At 36.5% G+C, this 16,179-nt stretch overlaps 1 protein-coding gene across 3 annotated transcripts in view; it reads right to left on the bottom strand.

The window, feature by feature from the left end:
• Positions 1–16,179, bottom strand: part of LOC110380830 (transient receptor potential protein) — a 42,222-nt gene that overhangs the window by 23,125 nt on the left and 2,918 nt on the right. For 2 of the 3 annotated variants that reach the window (XR_010277437.1, XM_021340949.3), the window contains exons 1-3: positions 11,850–12,042; positions 5,145–5,308; positions 2,808–2,952 (exon numbers count right to left, since the gene is read on the bottom strand). Coding sequence is in view for 2 of the 3 variants with exons in the window: in XM_021340949.3 (XP_021196624.3) it covers positions 2,808–2,952; positions 5,145–5,308; positions 11,850–11,906 (366 nt within the window). In the remaining variant the exon portion in view is untranslated. Of the gene's footprint in view, positions 1–2,807; positions 2,953–5,144; positions 5,309–11,849; positions 12,043–16,179 lie in introns of those variants that run through there. The other variant, XM_064039530.1, reaches the window with a different exon arrangement.

Here is a 16,179-nt window from a genome sequence, read left to right on the forward strand (position 1 = left end):
TGATGCAACTGTGTCGGATAATGTGCAGGTTGCTAACGCGTTTGATAATTTTTTCTCTAATGTACCAGTAGAGGTTACTAAATCACTTAACTCGTCCTCTACACTTGCAGAGTCATTACTAAAACAAAATTTTACTAAAGAAGTACCGGATTTCGGATTCCATTACATAACTTTTAATACAGTAAAAAAAGCTTTCAAAAACCTTAATTTGAAAAAAACGGAAGACTTATGGGGCATCTCTGTTAAAGCCCTGAGCTCCGTGATTGACAATATTGCACCAATACTCAGTCAAATCTTTAACTCATGTATAGATGAAGGCACCTTTCCTGATTTGATGAAACACAGTAAGGTAATTCCAATATTTAAGTCAGGTTGTAAGAAAAATCCGTCAAACTACAGACCCATTTCTATTCTCCCGGCTCTAAGTAAAATATTCGAAAGGATCATGCTTGATCAAATGTTAAACCATTTCAACTTAAACGATATACTGCACGACCGTCAATTCGGCTTTACAAAGGGTAGGTCCACTACGGACGCAAGTGCGCGGTTAGTCACTCAGATTTTGGAAGCCTGGGAGAGTTCGCAGGATGCCGTCGGTATATTCTGTGATCTCTCCAAGGCGTTTGATTGTGTGGACCACGATACACTCATTTCTAAGCTGAGACACTACGGCATTCGTGGGAAATCTCTTGAACTTGTCCGGTCTTATTTATCCAACAGACAGCAAAAAGTGGATGTCTGCGGCTCAACATCTTCGGGGACAGTTGTAAAAATGGGCGTGCCTCAAGGCTCTATACTGGGTCCATTTCTGTTCCTAGCTTATATAAATGACCTTCCATTTGTGTTGTCTGATATTTCGGATGTTATTTTGTTTGCGGATGACACTTCCCTTGTCTTTAAAGTTAAGCGTAAGAACCCCAATGTTAGTCACATTAATGAAAGCCTAGAAATTCTCTCCAAATGGTTCGCAGCCAACAATTTATTATTAAACGCTTCCAAGACTAAATGTCTTAAGTTCTGTTTGCCTAACGTCACTGCGGTTGAAACAAATATAATGCTCGATAAGAGCAAATTAGAGTTAATTAACAGTACAGTATTTCTGGGCATTACCATTGACAGTAAATTGCAATGGGGTCCCCATATATCCTCCCTATCAGGGCGACTTGGTTCTGCTGCTTTTGCAGTCAGAAAAATCAGACAACTGACCGATGTAGCTACGGCCAGGCTTGTATACTTCGCCTATTTCCATTGCGTGATGTCATATGGCATTTTGCTATGGGGGGCAGCGGCTGATGTCCAATCAATTTTTGTTTTGCAAAAAAGGGCGATCCGAGCGATCTATGGCATGGGCTCTCGCGAATCTCTTAGAGAATTCTTTAAGGAAATTAATATACTTACATTACCTTCCTTGTATATTTTTGAAAATATTATGTTTGTTCGCAAAAACATCCATAAATTCACAGTTAAAAGTGACATTCACCAGATAAATACACGTAACAAGCATAAGTTGGTGGTTCCCAAGTTTAGGCTAACAAAAACAAATAAGTCGTTCTTAGGGAATTGTGTACGTTTTTATAACAAGCTACCCAAATGTATCCTTGATCTCACTGATAAAAAGTTTAAGAATGTAGTTAAAAACATTTTGATTAAAAAGGCGTATTATAAAATTCAGGATTACATTAATGACAGTGATGCCTGGCGTTAAATTAATATTGTTTTTCTTTTTCTCTGCACATGTGGCTTCCCCGGCGACCACGGGCACGGGAGTGCCTCCGCCCAGACCAGCCAAGCCCAAGCCAGCAAGACCCCAAATTGTATTATATAATATCTTGGTTATCCAATATATTTTTTCTTTGAATTGTATAAATTATTTTTTCCAGTAACGATTGCACTAACATTATTTTGTATAATTTATTATTACATTTTTAGCTCAATTTGGATTGTATAACATTCTCAGGACTAGATAGAAAACTGTATGTTTGTAATTATTTTTATTTTCTTTTAAAAAGAGTGTCCATGGAGTTTCTTGCCGGTTCTTCTCCATGAGACCAACTCTTTGGAACCGTGCACCTAACTTTGACGTTTCGAAAGAGCTTTCATAGGCCTATTTGAAATAAAAAATTTTGAGTTTGAGTTTGAGTTTGAGTTTGAGTTATTATTATAATAACAATTTTGTCAGACAGCCATTTTGTGAAAAATTAACAGTAGTTCAATGGATCGGTACTTCAACTAGTGTTAAAAAAATTTCGCGCCATAACATCTGTCAATGTCACGTCAAAAACGGCGCGAACAGTGGCCTTTTTGGTGCTTCTTCTAATTTCAAATAGTTCGATGTTTAAATCAAAACTTATGACCTCTTTGCCCTCCATTAGCCTGAATATAACCTTTTCGGTAAACTTGGCCATTATTTCCATTTGCAAAGTCTTAGTAAAGTAGTCCGTTATGAAAATATACGATCGATGTGACCATGCAAACTATTGGCAGAATGATTTCCCAGGGGGAGTGGGGATATTATTTTGTCGTACATTTTTTGCATAGATTTTTTTTCGAAACAATACTTTCTTAGGCCTGTTTATTTCATATCTATAGAGCTGTATAACTAGTAAAAGGTAAAGTAGACAATAGCTTAATTGGGTATTAGAAGGTACCTACCTATGAGAGAAATGAACAGGCTAACTTGGATTAGTCTGTGTGCCATGTAAGTCTCTAGCATAGGCAAGAGTTATCTTCCATATTATTGTTAAACCAACGTCTTAATTCTTAATAACTGACAAAAAAATTAATATGACCTTGAATGTTCAACTGACCTTGACCTTGATCCCAGACTGCAGCAGTAGCTTGATGAGCTCGATGTTCTCATTCTCTATGGCCGCTATGAGAGCCGACCGGTTGAGCGGGTCCACGCAGTTAATGTCTAAGACATCGCTCTGAGAAACGTATTGTTCTATCAATCTGTGGAGAAAAAAAAATGCTATGAGTATTTTTAGGTTTAAAACAAGGGCTGCTATAATAGTAATAAACGTAGATGGCTGCCAAACTTATCAGACTTGTGATCATCTTTTGGCAGGCGTTACAGGTAATCAGTAGCCAGAAAGTTGACAACCAGCATTACCAAAGAATATTGGGTTACCCAGGTAATAGGATTGAGGAGGTCAGATAGGTTGTCGCTCCGTGTAAAACACTGGTACTCATTTGCATCTGGTTACACTGTTAGCCGATCCCAAGATAGTTGGAGAAAGGCTCGGGAGATGATGATATATTTTTCTGACAACCAGTTACCAAGGGGTTTTGGTTTGCCTAGAGAGGTCAGAAAGGCATTCTCTCCATGTGATTATGTATCATTGTGTTCATTGTGTGTGCATTTGTAAAAGAATAGATAAGTGTAGGAAAAACCCATCTGTGATTGTATAACACCTTAAAACGTATAAAATTGCAGAAATACAAAACCTTCATTTGTCGGTTCGTAATCTTTTATAGTGAAACAGTATAAGTGCTTGGCTTTAACTGTGTAATCCTATTTATTCGCCTGGCGTCGGCCGAGCCGTCCTAAATATACTGAAGATTGATACTTTCCATTTTTGAGGTCACTGGATTCCGCCGTGTTGGTTTGATCTAAATTGTTTGTACTACTTCACGGTGGTAGGTCTATCTAAAGATTATCCTTGTTTTATTTTTGGAACAAATATAGATAACAATGGAAGGTATATAATCATTATTGACATAAAATAAGACACAGTCATAACGAAAAAAATTCATTGTTGAATGTTCCAGACCCACCGAAAATAGGGAGGACCAAATGCATGATCTAGTTTGTGTAATGAAACCAAAACACAATGCAGTTACGATTCAACTTTGGAAAATTATGGTAAACTTGAACAGTTAAATTACTGAAAGACTTATTGATAGCTTTTAAAAAGGTACAAGTAAGTTGAGAAAGACTTTCCTAAGTAGGATTTTCATGCTTCAAGAGTAAAAATATATAAATAACGTTGTTCCCCAATATCTTTCTATCTCCCGTAGGATTCAGACTTTTTGCAGACAAAAGGGTACTACTGAAAGTACATAAGTAGACCGAGGAATCTAGTTGAAGTATTTACGACTTCATGTGAAAAACTTTTGCACTTTGGAGTGAGATTACCTTATAAGACGTGAAGAAAATTGTGATGTCAAAGTCAAAAAATCGTCATTATTATTAAAATAGGCTAATTAGATTAGCACTTTTTAACGTCAAAGTTACAAAAATGACAGCACCCCCAAAAGGCCCCCCTTTTACCACGAGATGACCATGATCGCAAAAGACCGTCGTCGTTTAAAGTTCGTATTTATTTATTTACTTAAGATAAACTATTTTCTAAATCATATACTCTTATGGTTTTTGAAACCAGGTAGAAAATTATCATTGCCGAAATTGAATTATAATGCTATTAAGACTATAGGCTACTAGGCTACATAGAATTTCTGATTTGCCAAGAAGCAGTGTACCTAAGGCCGAAAGTTTCGTGTCACAAACTATTTAAAGACTCACGGGGGTCATTACAGAGGCTGCAGGGAACATCAATACGAAGGTCAGGTAATCTATACACGAGTCTGTAGGTACTTACATAATAGGTAATGTCATTAATTAATTAGTGTTCTGTTACTATGACGAATTTTATTAAGAGAGGCCGTTTGGACTGCTTACAAAGTGTTAGAGCCCTACTGCTTCATTTGTGATTGTTGTGCTATTATGCTACATATTTTATTTTTGAGGCTTAAAAAGAGGTTTTTGATGGGTGTTTTTTCTAAAAGTCTTGCTAGCAACATTATATCAGGTGACGTAATACAAAATACGTACACGTATATACGTAATACGTATACGTAGTATAAAAACGTATTGTAAAAGCAAAAGAAAGTCTCCCTAAATCAAACTTAACCCGTTTGATGCCGAAATACTGAAATACGCGAGACACAATTGATTTTCTATTGTTTTATAATAGCGACATACAAGCAGTTAATCCAAGTTCATTACTTCCTATTTTGAGAGGCGTTTCAAGAAAATACTAAGATCAGCAGTCCCGAATAATTTCAATCAGGCTATCAATATTAACTCATACTAAAATTCTACACCTGGCATTAAATCTAGAAACTTCTAAATCCTCTCTTACCTCTTAACAGTAACATAGTCTCCTCTGTCAGCATGAAGAAGGAAGGTCTTCTCTTCTTTGGTGAGCGGCCTCTCGTACACCTGCCGAAGGTCATGCTGGCTATTCCTAAGAGCCTCTTGAGAACTGCCCAGCAGCTCCTCCCTGGAGCCTCGGTTCATACCGGTCTGGGGAAGAAGACATGGACTTAGCATTTTTGACTAGCAGACAATATTAGAAAGGATACAAAATTCCGAATCAGGACTATGTCACATCTCATCGCATGTCTACGTGCCCTAAAACTTGCTAGCGGGAGGACCTAATGAGCTCGTCGGACCGTGCTCTCGCTGTGGCGGCTTATTGGGCTGACAAAGTATAGTTTCACTATAAGACATGTCATCGACACCAAAGAAGAAGAATTTTAAAAAGGTAGTGGATATAGAATCGATATGAGCTGACCAGGATCGAGATGGTTAGCGCTTAGCAGTGTCCACTGCTGAGCAATTTGCTAATATGTATATCAACTTTGTCCCTTGTATATAGGTTAATGAGCTTTGACCTTGATCCACTGAAGTGAGCCTTTGATACCTGATGTGTTTAGTTCGAACTGTAATTATCATATGGTAAAGTGGTGAAGTAATTTTTATATCCAGAGTTAATTGACGATTTAACCTTTTTTAGTAAAAAGGGTTAGTGAATAAATGGCTAAAAGTTCTTGGTATTCAGCCATATTAATTTGTCGTTTAACTTAATATCTTATTCGAAACAGATCATTCATAATTCATCTAATGTAGGATATTCAGTTAGTATATTAGTTTAACTTCTATTAAATAGCCAACAGAACATAATCCTGTTAACATTAACTAGTTTTATTGATACCAAATACTCAAATAGTGGTTAGCAAGCGTTCGGTTAAACTGTTTTATGTCTTCCGCTATTTAGTTTAAAATAACTAATGGGTTTATAACAGATGTTAGTTTTAAATGGCCTTTTGGAGAGCTCTCGGGTAAATAGTTCGGTTATCGGTCTGAAAGGGGTCAATGACGCGGCTTAGATTTGGATGGGCGGCCAATTGGTAGGAGATGACTTATTAATGTTTGTGATATATTTTTACTAGTGTTTTAAAACATTCAAAGTTGCTTCAGGACTTAAAATTTTAAGATTTATCATCAGTTGGTTCTGGTCAGATATTCAATGAAACTCCTATGTGAAACATTTGTACTCAGTTGCATTCAGTTTGGAAGCCGACCCAATCTTAGCTGGGTAAAGGCTAGGCAGATGATAAGACTCAATAACATCTTTCATTTACCTACTGACCTGTTGCCCATCGCGGTGGCAATATTTGGTAAAAAGAACAAAAATATATTTTTTCTGACACTTGCATTTTCAGGAAACTATTATACTGAGAATTAAATACAGGATGTACTTGTATTTATCGGCTTAGAACAGAAGCAAAGCCGACAAAGTGGATTACTTAGCAGGTCGGCTATTGACATTGAATAAAAAGTGCATTGTCAAGATCTTCACTGACTTTGACACGTTGGAGCAAGGATTTTTTCTGCTAGACTGATTTTTCTGTATTTTTATTGTCCCACTGCAGGGCCTTTACTCTTCTCATACTTTAATCACCACGCGTTTGCTTAAAGCGAATGGGCAATTTCAGACTCAAAGTCTAGGTTTCCTCAAGATATTTTCCTTTAACTTTACTCAGTCATTGGTTTGGACACCAAGTTATACTTAGATACTATATTATAACTTAAAAGTTACATTGCCTTTTGCCCGAACCTGCACTCTCTTACTTAAAGGGGTTTTCCTTTAAGATACTTAAGACTTCATTATAAAATCTAAAATACTTATGTAAGAGACGTCGTATCGTCGTCGTATAACGTCTCGACTAAAGTAAAACACACACAATGATACATACTTTACATCTTCTACATCGCCATGTTTGAACTCGTACATTTTTCATTTTGACAAATTCAACTCGATTTATAGTCACTTCCATCAAAAATGACGAATCTTATCAGACGCCCATAATTTTGTACTACCTCTTACGAGAGCTATATTTATTAAAAATGTATGTATTTTGATGCAACGGACCACTACACATAAACATCACAAGCTTACAATAACAAAACTTGTCACTTGATTAGAATAGTTAACTAGAACCAAACCACTTGGTTTGCAAGTTGAAAACTCACTAAAAGGTTGTACGTACCTGCGACCACTAAGTTCACAAAGTCAATAGGGTGACGGACAGACAGAATGATATACAAATATTGTATAACACGCGTATTTTGGGAGTTTGTTGGTTGCTATGTGATTTAACTATGTAGACTGGTGGACCTAGTATTTGATTCATTCGAGAAGTATTATTGATGGTGATAAATACTTAAATCAATAGTCCTGATAGTTAGTTCTTAGCGTCCAAACTATTGAAAAGAAACTTAAATTGGTCATCATTTTGGACTCATGCAAAATTCAGTCTTGGGTCCAGAAGGTTTCAAATTGGCTTGCTAGCTTTTCATTGAGATCGAGGGAGAATGTGTATGTATCTGTTAAGTTAATATAACTCTGAAGATTTTTTATTGCAAGCTAAGAGGTAGTGGTTATACCTAGAGTGGGATAACGTCAATAGTGAGCGAACCTTAGATCTAAAAGAGTTCTAAAACAAAAACCTACACAGCACTCAGTCTTGTCATTCTGACAAAGGACTCCGAATAAGAAAAATATAGCCTAATTCCCAGAAAAGTACTAGAAACAGGCGTAACCACAGGAAGCCACTAGTTTCTCCTAGATTTATGAGAACGTTAGGGTAACATAAACCAAACAGCGAGGGTCGCGCCCAATGGCCGGTAACCTTAAAAAGTGGACATACTTAAAGGAGGTTCAATTGAGGTCAGATCTTACATTATGCTTGTAGTTCTTGAAATTATTTTGGTATTTTTTTTTCTGATATGTATATCATTATTTCAGACCAAACCCGGGCTAAATCATAATGTCATCTTTTTTCAGCAGTAGCCGAATCCGTGTCTCTGAAGGCATATTATATTGGTGGGTCCCGGCTGGCATTTGCTCATCTTTGATAGTCAGTCGTTACGGGTAGTCAGAAGCCAGAAGTTCTGATGACCAGTCTTACTAAGGGGTAGGGTGTTGCTCGGGTAACTGGAATGGGTCAGATAGGTAGTATCTCCATGTGGCAAACTAGTACTCAGCTGCATCTAGTTAGACTGGAAGCTCATCTCAAAATAGTTGGTAAAATCTAGTCAGATGCTTTATGGGCATAAATGTTTGCCTTTGGCATAAATGTTGATTGTTTGACGCAGTCATATTTCGCATTATTGGTTTAGAAGAACCAATCTACAGACATATAAGTATGTGTTGCTGGGGAGTTTGTTCCGCTACTTCTTCTTCCCAGTAAAAACACCTAGGAAGTGGTGGAGGGTGGGCGTTTTGGGGCTGCCTTTTATAAATTTCTGACGATCAAAAAGCGCTGTTTGGCAGTCAAGTTTGAATAAACGATTGCTGACTATATAATAAAAGGTATATAGTGAGGATTTCCAACTAGTCTTCTATACACAGAATCAGAATTCTATAGTAGGTTTCCAAGAAGTTATAGTGTACTAAAGCCATTAAGCCACGCCCTCGGTCTTAGACCTGACGATGATGCATTTCTTTTTAATTTGCGTTGCAGCACTTAATGCACTCAATTTGTGTAAAAGGCTTGTAGTACTTCCATAGTGTGAACGTGTTTATTTAGTTAATTATGTTAGGATTCGAAGACCATTTAGCAAAGATAATGTAGTAAGCACTAGAGGTCACGGACTCAATTCACTAAGTTCTGAAGCGATTTGGTTGATTTGATTTATTTTATAAAGGACACACATTTGCTACACCAGATAGTCTAGACCCTAAAAACAGACGCTTGCCACTTTTATCCGGATGCAGGAAGAAGTTCACTGAGCAGGTGAAAGGAGAAGCGGGTGTACCCGCGGGAAACAGCTAGTTCACAAACAAGACAAAAAAGGGACAATACAAATATGTAGTTACGTCCCTAAAAAATATATCGATAGACATCGAAAACTAAAGCTAGATACAATTGGACCCAATAAATCCATTACTCCAGTCTAGTTTATCGATAAAACACATCGTTTCGTGAGACTATAAATTTTTTACTCGTTTTTCTCCTCCCTAGGGTTTTCATCCGAGCGTTTTCGTCACGAAATTGTAACAAAACGTGTGACAAAATAATTAGTTAACAGTTCGTTTTAATTAGGTTTAGAGTGGCATACACTGTCGGTCAACAGTTGACCAATTGTTGGCCATTTTTTGTTTAAGAAAATGATTCAAATCAAAGTTTTCAGTCGGTCTGATATCGGCTAGACACTCGATCTTTGTAATGTGAGTACCCTTTCATCTTCATACTGATTTATGAACCAACAGTGGGCCCACTAAAAGTTTTGCAGTGTGTAGGTAATCTTAGTCATTAGACTATTACTCATGTCATTAGGTTTTTAGTGTTTAATGAAATATGGCTAAACTACTACTACGTCCGCGACAGGCGTGAACGTAATTTATTGGCTAAACAAAATGTAGTTTCTCATAGGCTTAGGTATACTTTATTAAAGAGGTTTACGACTTTTTTGACAAATACAAAGCCACGTTATTAGTGTGTGTCATGGACCATGGACAATATTTTTAACTAGGTACTACGAAAAATAGTTCTTTCGGGAAACGAGTGAAATTGCTAGAAAAAGCTTGTAATAATAAATCAACCTCTATTATATATATAATATCTAACAAATAAAATATCTTGACTTAGCGCACGAGGTTGTCGCCATGTGGGATGTCGACGCGGCTGTTATTGTGCCGATTGTCATTACGGCCAATGGTCTAATAGCCAAGAGCCTCGACCAACACCTCAGGAGGCTCTCGTTGGGCGGCTGGATCAAGGGATTGATTCAGAAGGTAGTACTCCTTGATACGGCGCGTATTGTGAGGAGGTTTCTGTCTCTGGGACTCTAACCACCGGTACCTTGGACCCTGTGCCCGATATCGGTGGCCATCTATTTTTTATATTTTTAAATGTTGTTTTATTTTATTTTTTTATAATCTAATATTCAAAAATATAAATAATATGTTGAAAGTTAAAAAAAAAACAACCTCTTAATAGCTAGTGTTAACAGACAATTTTTCATTTCATTTCGATTCTCCTAATCGGCATAGATGAATCATAGATGAATCAGGAATCATCTTCATCAATTTATGTGCGTAGGTATCTGCATCAATAACTAGATCAGATCAAAGTGTGTTATTTATCAAAACGATAAACCCTTATATTTATTTGTTCTTAGTATTAACAAAACAATAATATAGTTCAAGGATATGATTTCATCACTGTACGCACATTCTACTCATGCAAACGTATTACCCGACTGCGTCAGAAAGAGGGGTTATGGTTTTGACTCGATCATCTCGTCTTCCTAACCAGCTTTCTCAGCTGAACACCAGTGTTTTACAATGCCGACTGCCTGACTTCTTCAACCCAGTTATGTGGGCAACCCATTACCGCTTACTAAGACCGTTGACAGACGTTCTGGCTTTCTGATAGCCTACTGCCAAAGATTCTCAAATGATAGCCAAGGCACTCGTCTTATCAAGACCCATCCATGGGCCAACCTTGCTACACGTTGCTTAACCTTATGATGGGTCGACCCGTGTTGCTGTTAGTTAGACCCGAGTTCTGCGTCTATTCTGCACTCACTCTGTTACAAAATATTAACACATACATGTATGAAGAAACTACGTAACGCAGTCCACTACGGAACGAAATTTATTGCTCACTGAATCCCACTGTTTGTTTGTCTGTCTTATTTAAATTAGCCTCGTCGGGAACAGAATTACGAAATTCCACATATTTTCCATGTTCCTTGAACATTGAATTAAAGTATTTATGATAAGAAGAATTGTGTGATAGAATAAGCTTATGTTTAAGCCATGTTAGTCAAATGTTTTTATTTCAAATGGGCCTTTGCTCTTATAAAACGACACACTAGTTGCACGGTTCCAAAAAGTTGTTCTCATGGAGAAGAGCCGGCCAGAAACTCCATGTCGATCAAACATAAGGTTAAGCAACTCTTGGTGAGGTCGGTCTGTGGATGGGTGACCATCTTGTAATGACGAGTTTCTCTGTGTTTCGGAAGGCACATTAAATTGGTGGATCCCGGCTGTCATTTGAACATCTTTGGCGGTCGTTGCGGATAGTCAGAAGTTCAGAAGCCAGAAAGTCTGACAACCTTAACAAGGATTGTCGGGTTGTCTGGGTAGCTGGGTTGAGGAGATCATATAGGAAGTCTTTCCATGTAGAATAAACAAGTTACTTTATGAATTTTGAGCATATTTATTAATTGGTATATTTTAAGGCAAGACAATAAACAAGGAGGAAAGTTAATCTAAGTTTGAGCCGATAATAATGTATGGTGATTGCTTTCTTACTCCTTGGTGTAACATTAATCTGTATATAAATTAATAAGAGGGTTACCATCAGTTGCACAAAGCTCTATTAAAGTTAAAGCTTCATTAAATCTATTGCTGTCACTTTTTATCTTGTTGACAATGAAAGAGTCAGTAATAGTTTTAAAGAAGCTTTAACTTTAATGGACCTTTGTGCAAGCGACGGTATGAGTTGATTTTATTTATATTTTAGCTCTTCTAAATTCTCAAACTTACCACATTGGTAATATTGAACCTAACTCGAACTTTGCTGTCTTTTTTGCGCCTTTTCATTTTGCTAATTGTTCATTCACTTTTATTAAACACTTAACCCATTATTTTACTCACTCATTCGTTCAATAATAAGTTAGCACTTTTGAATATCATAATACAACCATTTTCCGAGGCACTTGTACATTTTTCCAAAAATAAATGTGTTTAATTATTTCTAAATCTGTTTTTGTTTTAAAAATATTAATTGGACCTGTTACAAAAAACAATTATTTTTAATATTAAAATCTATTTTTAATCGCAGACAAATAAAGTATCTCATTTGATTAAATTCCGTTCCGTTGAAAAGCAATTACAAAAATGTTCTTTGTTGAAACCAAACCTATTACAGTAAGTGGCTTTTATCCGATATTGAGAAAAACACGATAATTAATTTATTTTGCAAATTACTTTATATTATCGTGAAAAATCAAAACGGAAAAATCTATTTTCGATACCCAAAAAAACTCAATCAATTCAAATATTTTTGGAAACACAAGCTAACAACACAATTTGGGAACTCGTTAAAATAGATTGAATCACAAATCACTCGCTCACTGAATCACATCACTAATTATCGATATGTTTATAGGTACTAGTGTTGTACTTTTTCCGCTTTCGAGCGCTGCAAAGCGCTTCACGGATGCTTCCATACTAAAGAGTATAGTTGAGTTGCGTTCTGAATGCTATTTTTAGATAAAACTGGATTTGTGAATGAATGTTTGTTAGTTTTCAGGCATAAATGCTGTAATTTCAGCTATCTTGATTTGTTACAAATGTTTTGTGTTCTTGAGAAAATGCAGATGCGGTGGTTGTATGATAAAAAAAAGAATTTTTACAGTATATGCCATGTTTTTTTTTCATTAGGACCATAAAACAGTACTTTCTGTTACTTTGGCTTTTATGTTATCAAGTACTTTCTTTAAAAAGCTTTTCCTTCCTTAAAGAAAAATGTCAACAACCCCAGGTTCGAACTTAAAAAATAAGGGTGATACCACCCTTTAACATCCGCACTAAAATTAAGAAATCAACCCAACTCCTACAAATTCCATATTCATCATATCACCAAGCAAAGTGGATGTCTAAATCCATAAATTTCCCGTGACGAGCCAAGACCGGGGCCATCCGTTTTTCAATTATAAACAAACAAATCTACACACCCGAATGTCTGGATCAAAGACTCGAAAAAAAACTATCGACATCCAAGATATATGCAGACTAGAAGCACAGAATAAAGATCATTATCGGCTACGGCGGCTGTTCTCATATAAGGAGATCACGTAAATGTCGGTCCTGCACCTGATCTCTTTCCGGTCGTGTCGGATTGCCGTCCCATCGGGCTATGAGAGTGAAGGAATAGGGAATGCACCTGTGTCTGCGCAAATGCACGTGCACTACTTATAATATGTCCTGCGCTGTTGGCTGATCTAAATGAGAACAGCCGCCGTGGCCGAAATCGGCCGTGGACGCCATTATTATTATAAAGAGATCAGCCAACTGCGCAGGACATATTATAGTGCAAAAGCATTTGCGCAGACACAAGTGCACTCACTACTCCTTCGCTCTCATAGCCCGATGGGACGGTAAAAAGATGCTCAGTTGTGAAAGTACATACTAACGTTCGTAAGAATGTCACTCACACACGCATCTGCATCGACGAGCTTTCACCGGGGCGGTACCATTGCTTTCAGTAGGACTGAGTGTCGTGCATCGAGCACATGCATGTGTGAGTGAGCTCACTCAGCTTCAACACAGGCGTGATGACAGGGTTAAAAAATAGTGATTCTAATTAACCTGCACTTTAAATTGGCAAAAAATATTGGACACACTTTTTTTTATTTTAACAAAATATTCAATATTTACTCAGATTGAGAGTAGGGCTCGTGACGTCACATGTATGTCAAATTTGTATGTACTCAGAAGTGACGTAAACCAAAATTTTATCGTGTTGTATATTCGTTGTTATTTGTTTGTAAGAGAGAAGAAAAGACACGTGTCCATTATTTTAAGGTTATCTAAAAGACGGTCTAATTACTTTTTTTCTTTCACCATGCCCACTGTTTCCAAGAGCATATATTTATGAGCTAGAAGTGACTCCTTGAATTACGAGCGTACTTGAATTAGTTCCGAGTTCGTTAAGTGTTGGAACAAGTAGATTAGTCATGCGCACTTTGGATTGCTGCCAGTTTGAGATTGGATGTGCATATCGCTTTGTTAGACTCTTCTAGCTTGGCAGTCTATGTATGTATATCAGGGTATCAAATTATCGTTTGTAAATGTAAAGCACCTGGATAGACCATTTTAAATGAAGTAAGATGAGCATTTACTTATGAAGGCATAATTAGCAGGTAAGGTGAAGTATAATGTGATTTAATTAAAATCAAATATAAGTAGCAGAGAAACCAACTGGTTTAAATAATAAAAAACATTGTCGAAAAAAGTGGTTAAAAAAATTTGGTTGAAAATTTGACATGCAGGTCTGTTGACTGCTTTATTTGGCCACTGACAATAAATCTAATCTGTCGTGAGATATCTTAAAACTAGTTAGTAAAAAGAAAATAAAAGCTACTTATCTAACATTTACCGATATGTAATTATTTTCTTTAAAAAAACATCCGAATTGAGAACCTCCTTTTTGGGAAGTCGGTTAAAAAACTCGATAAAAATTTATGACGTTCCAGTAGTTCTTTATATCTTTGTAACTAATCTTAGGTGAAGCATCTGGCTATCAGTTACAATGCAAGTCTTTGTAGTTCTTTTCTCTTATAACGTCTCTACTATTACGTAATCCAAATTGTATATTTAATCTTCTTTCGTAGCCGTTTAAAGATCATGATCTTATTTCGTAAAAGGCGACTGGTTGCGATTGCTCACAGATATATGATACCTGTCGGGGGTGCGGAAGAATGCTTAGGCGATACCCGTGCCCTCGACACAAGGTAATTGGTGGCAACACTGGGAAAAAAAAAGATATATGATTTGACCATTTTTATTCATAGCTGTGTGTTTGAATTGTGTTTATGACTGCTTATTAATAAATATTGTAGTTTTGATAGATAATTTACCATGGAAAACTATATTCTACTCTTACCGGGTGTGCGGAATAGTTTTCACAGAACACGCGGGCCGTTGTCTCATTTACCTACTGGGTACGCTCTCACTGTAAACGTTTGAGCCAACCTGATACTGTAAGGATTGTAGAAACAGTTACATATAAAGTAGGATAATTTTTATCCAGGTGCCTTTTTTGACTTGTTTTTTTATTTACTTTTTCAGAATTCCCGTTAATGGCTAGCCCAAATCCATTCACTGCCCGCCATCTTCTTTAAATCGTTGAACCATAGCTGTACGTTTTAACATTTCCACAACTATCGTGCAACCAAAACTCGAACAATTTCCACGATAAGCCAGCTTACGTATTAAAATCTAAATAATATCTATATTTAAACGGCATTACATTCGGTTAGTATAGTAATATCTGCGTGTGGGCAAGCGTAAGTAATAAATATTCTATGATTTATCATTCCAATGTTATCGTTTAGTTGTGCCTGTGGAACATGGAAATCAGTCAAGTTTAGAATTTGCTATAGGTAATATTAGGGAATTGGTCAATTTGAGAATTTCCTGCAATATCGGTAAGATCGTAGATCTCAAGATCTTATTGTTAATATTCATAATTATTGAAAGCATATAACAGTATGTTTTTTCGGTATGTATTGGATAAATAATAAAATAATTTCAAGTTAATCAATCCAAAGCAAATAAGAGGAGAAAACAAAAATAAAATTATTAGGTACACAAGTTAGTTATTCTTTGTTTGTTGTTAAGGAAATGTTGTACGTTATTTTATTCATATTTATTATGTTTGGTAGAAGTAAAAGTTATTTATTATTTGTAAAGCATAGGTACCTAAACATTAATTTGTAGTAGGTACATACAAAGGCGCTGCGAACACCACAAATAAATGTATGATAAATGAGATAATGATAGTGATATATGATGATGATTAGTACTTAACCAAAATGTCCTAATTCAAACTCATACCGTAGCAGAATTTAGTAAACGTTATAGGTGTAGATCAGCGTTGGGCGGTATTCCAAACTATTTGTTATTTATACGGAGTGCTCTTAAGTGCTCGGGATTACATTTAAATTATAATCGTTTGTTTCTGGTGTGAAGAAATGACCTGACCGATACTCTTATAAGATAGAATAGAAGCTCCGTCTAGAGGTAGGAAGCGTGACTGCCGAGTATGGGATTCTGGGTTCAGTTCTAGAGACGGGTTGAAATCACATTG

Source organism: Helicoverpa armigera, chromosome 19 (assembly GCF_030705265.1).
Source record: "Helicoverpa armigera isolate CAAS_96S chromosome 19, ASM3070526v1, whole genome shotgun sequence".
Classification (NCBI taxonomy): Eukaryota; Metazoa; Arthropoda; class Insecta; order Lepidoptera; family Noctuidae; genus Helicoverpa; species Helicoverpa armigera.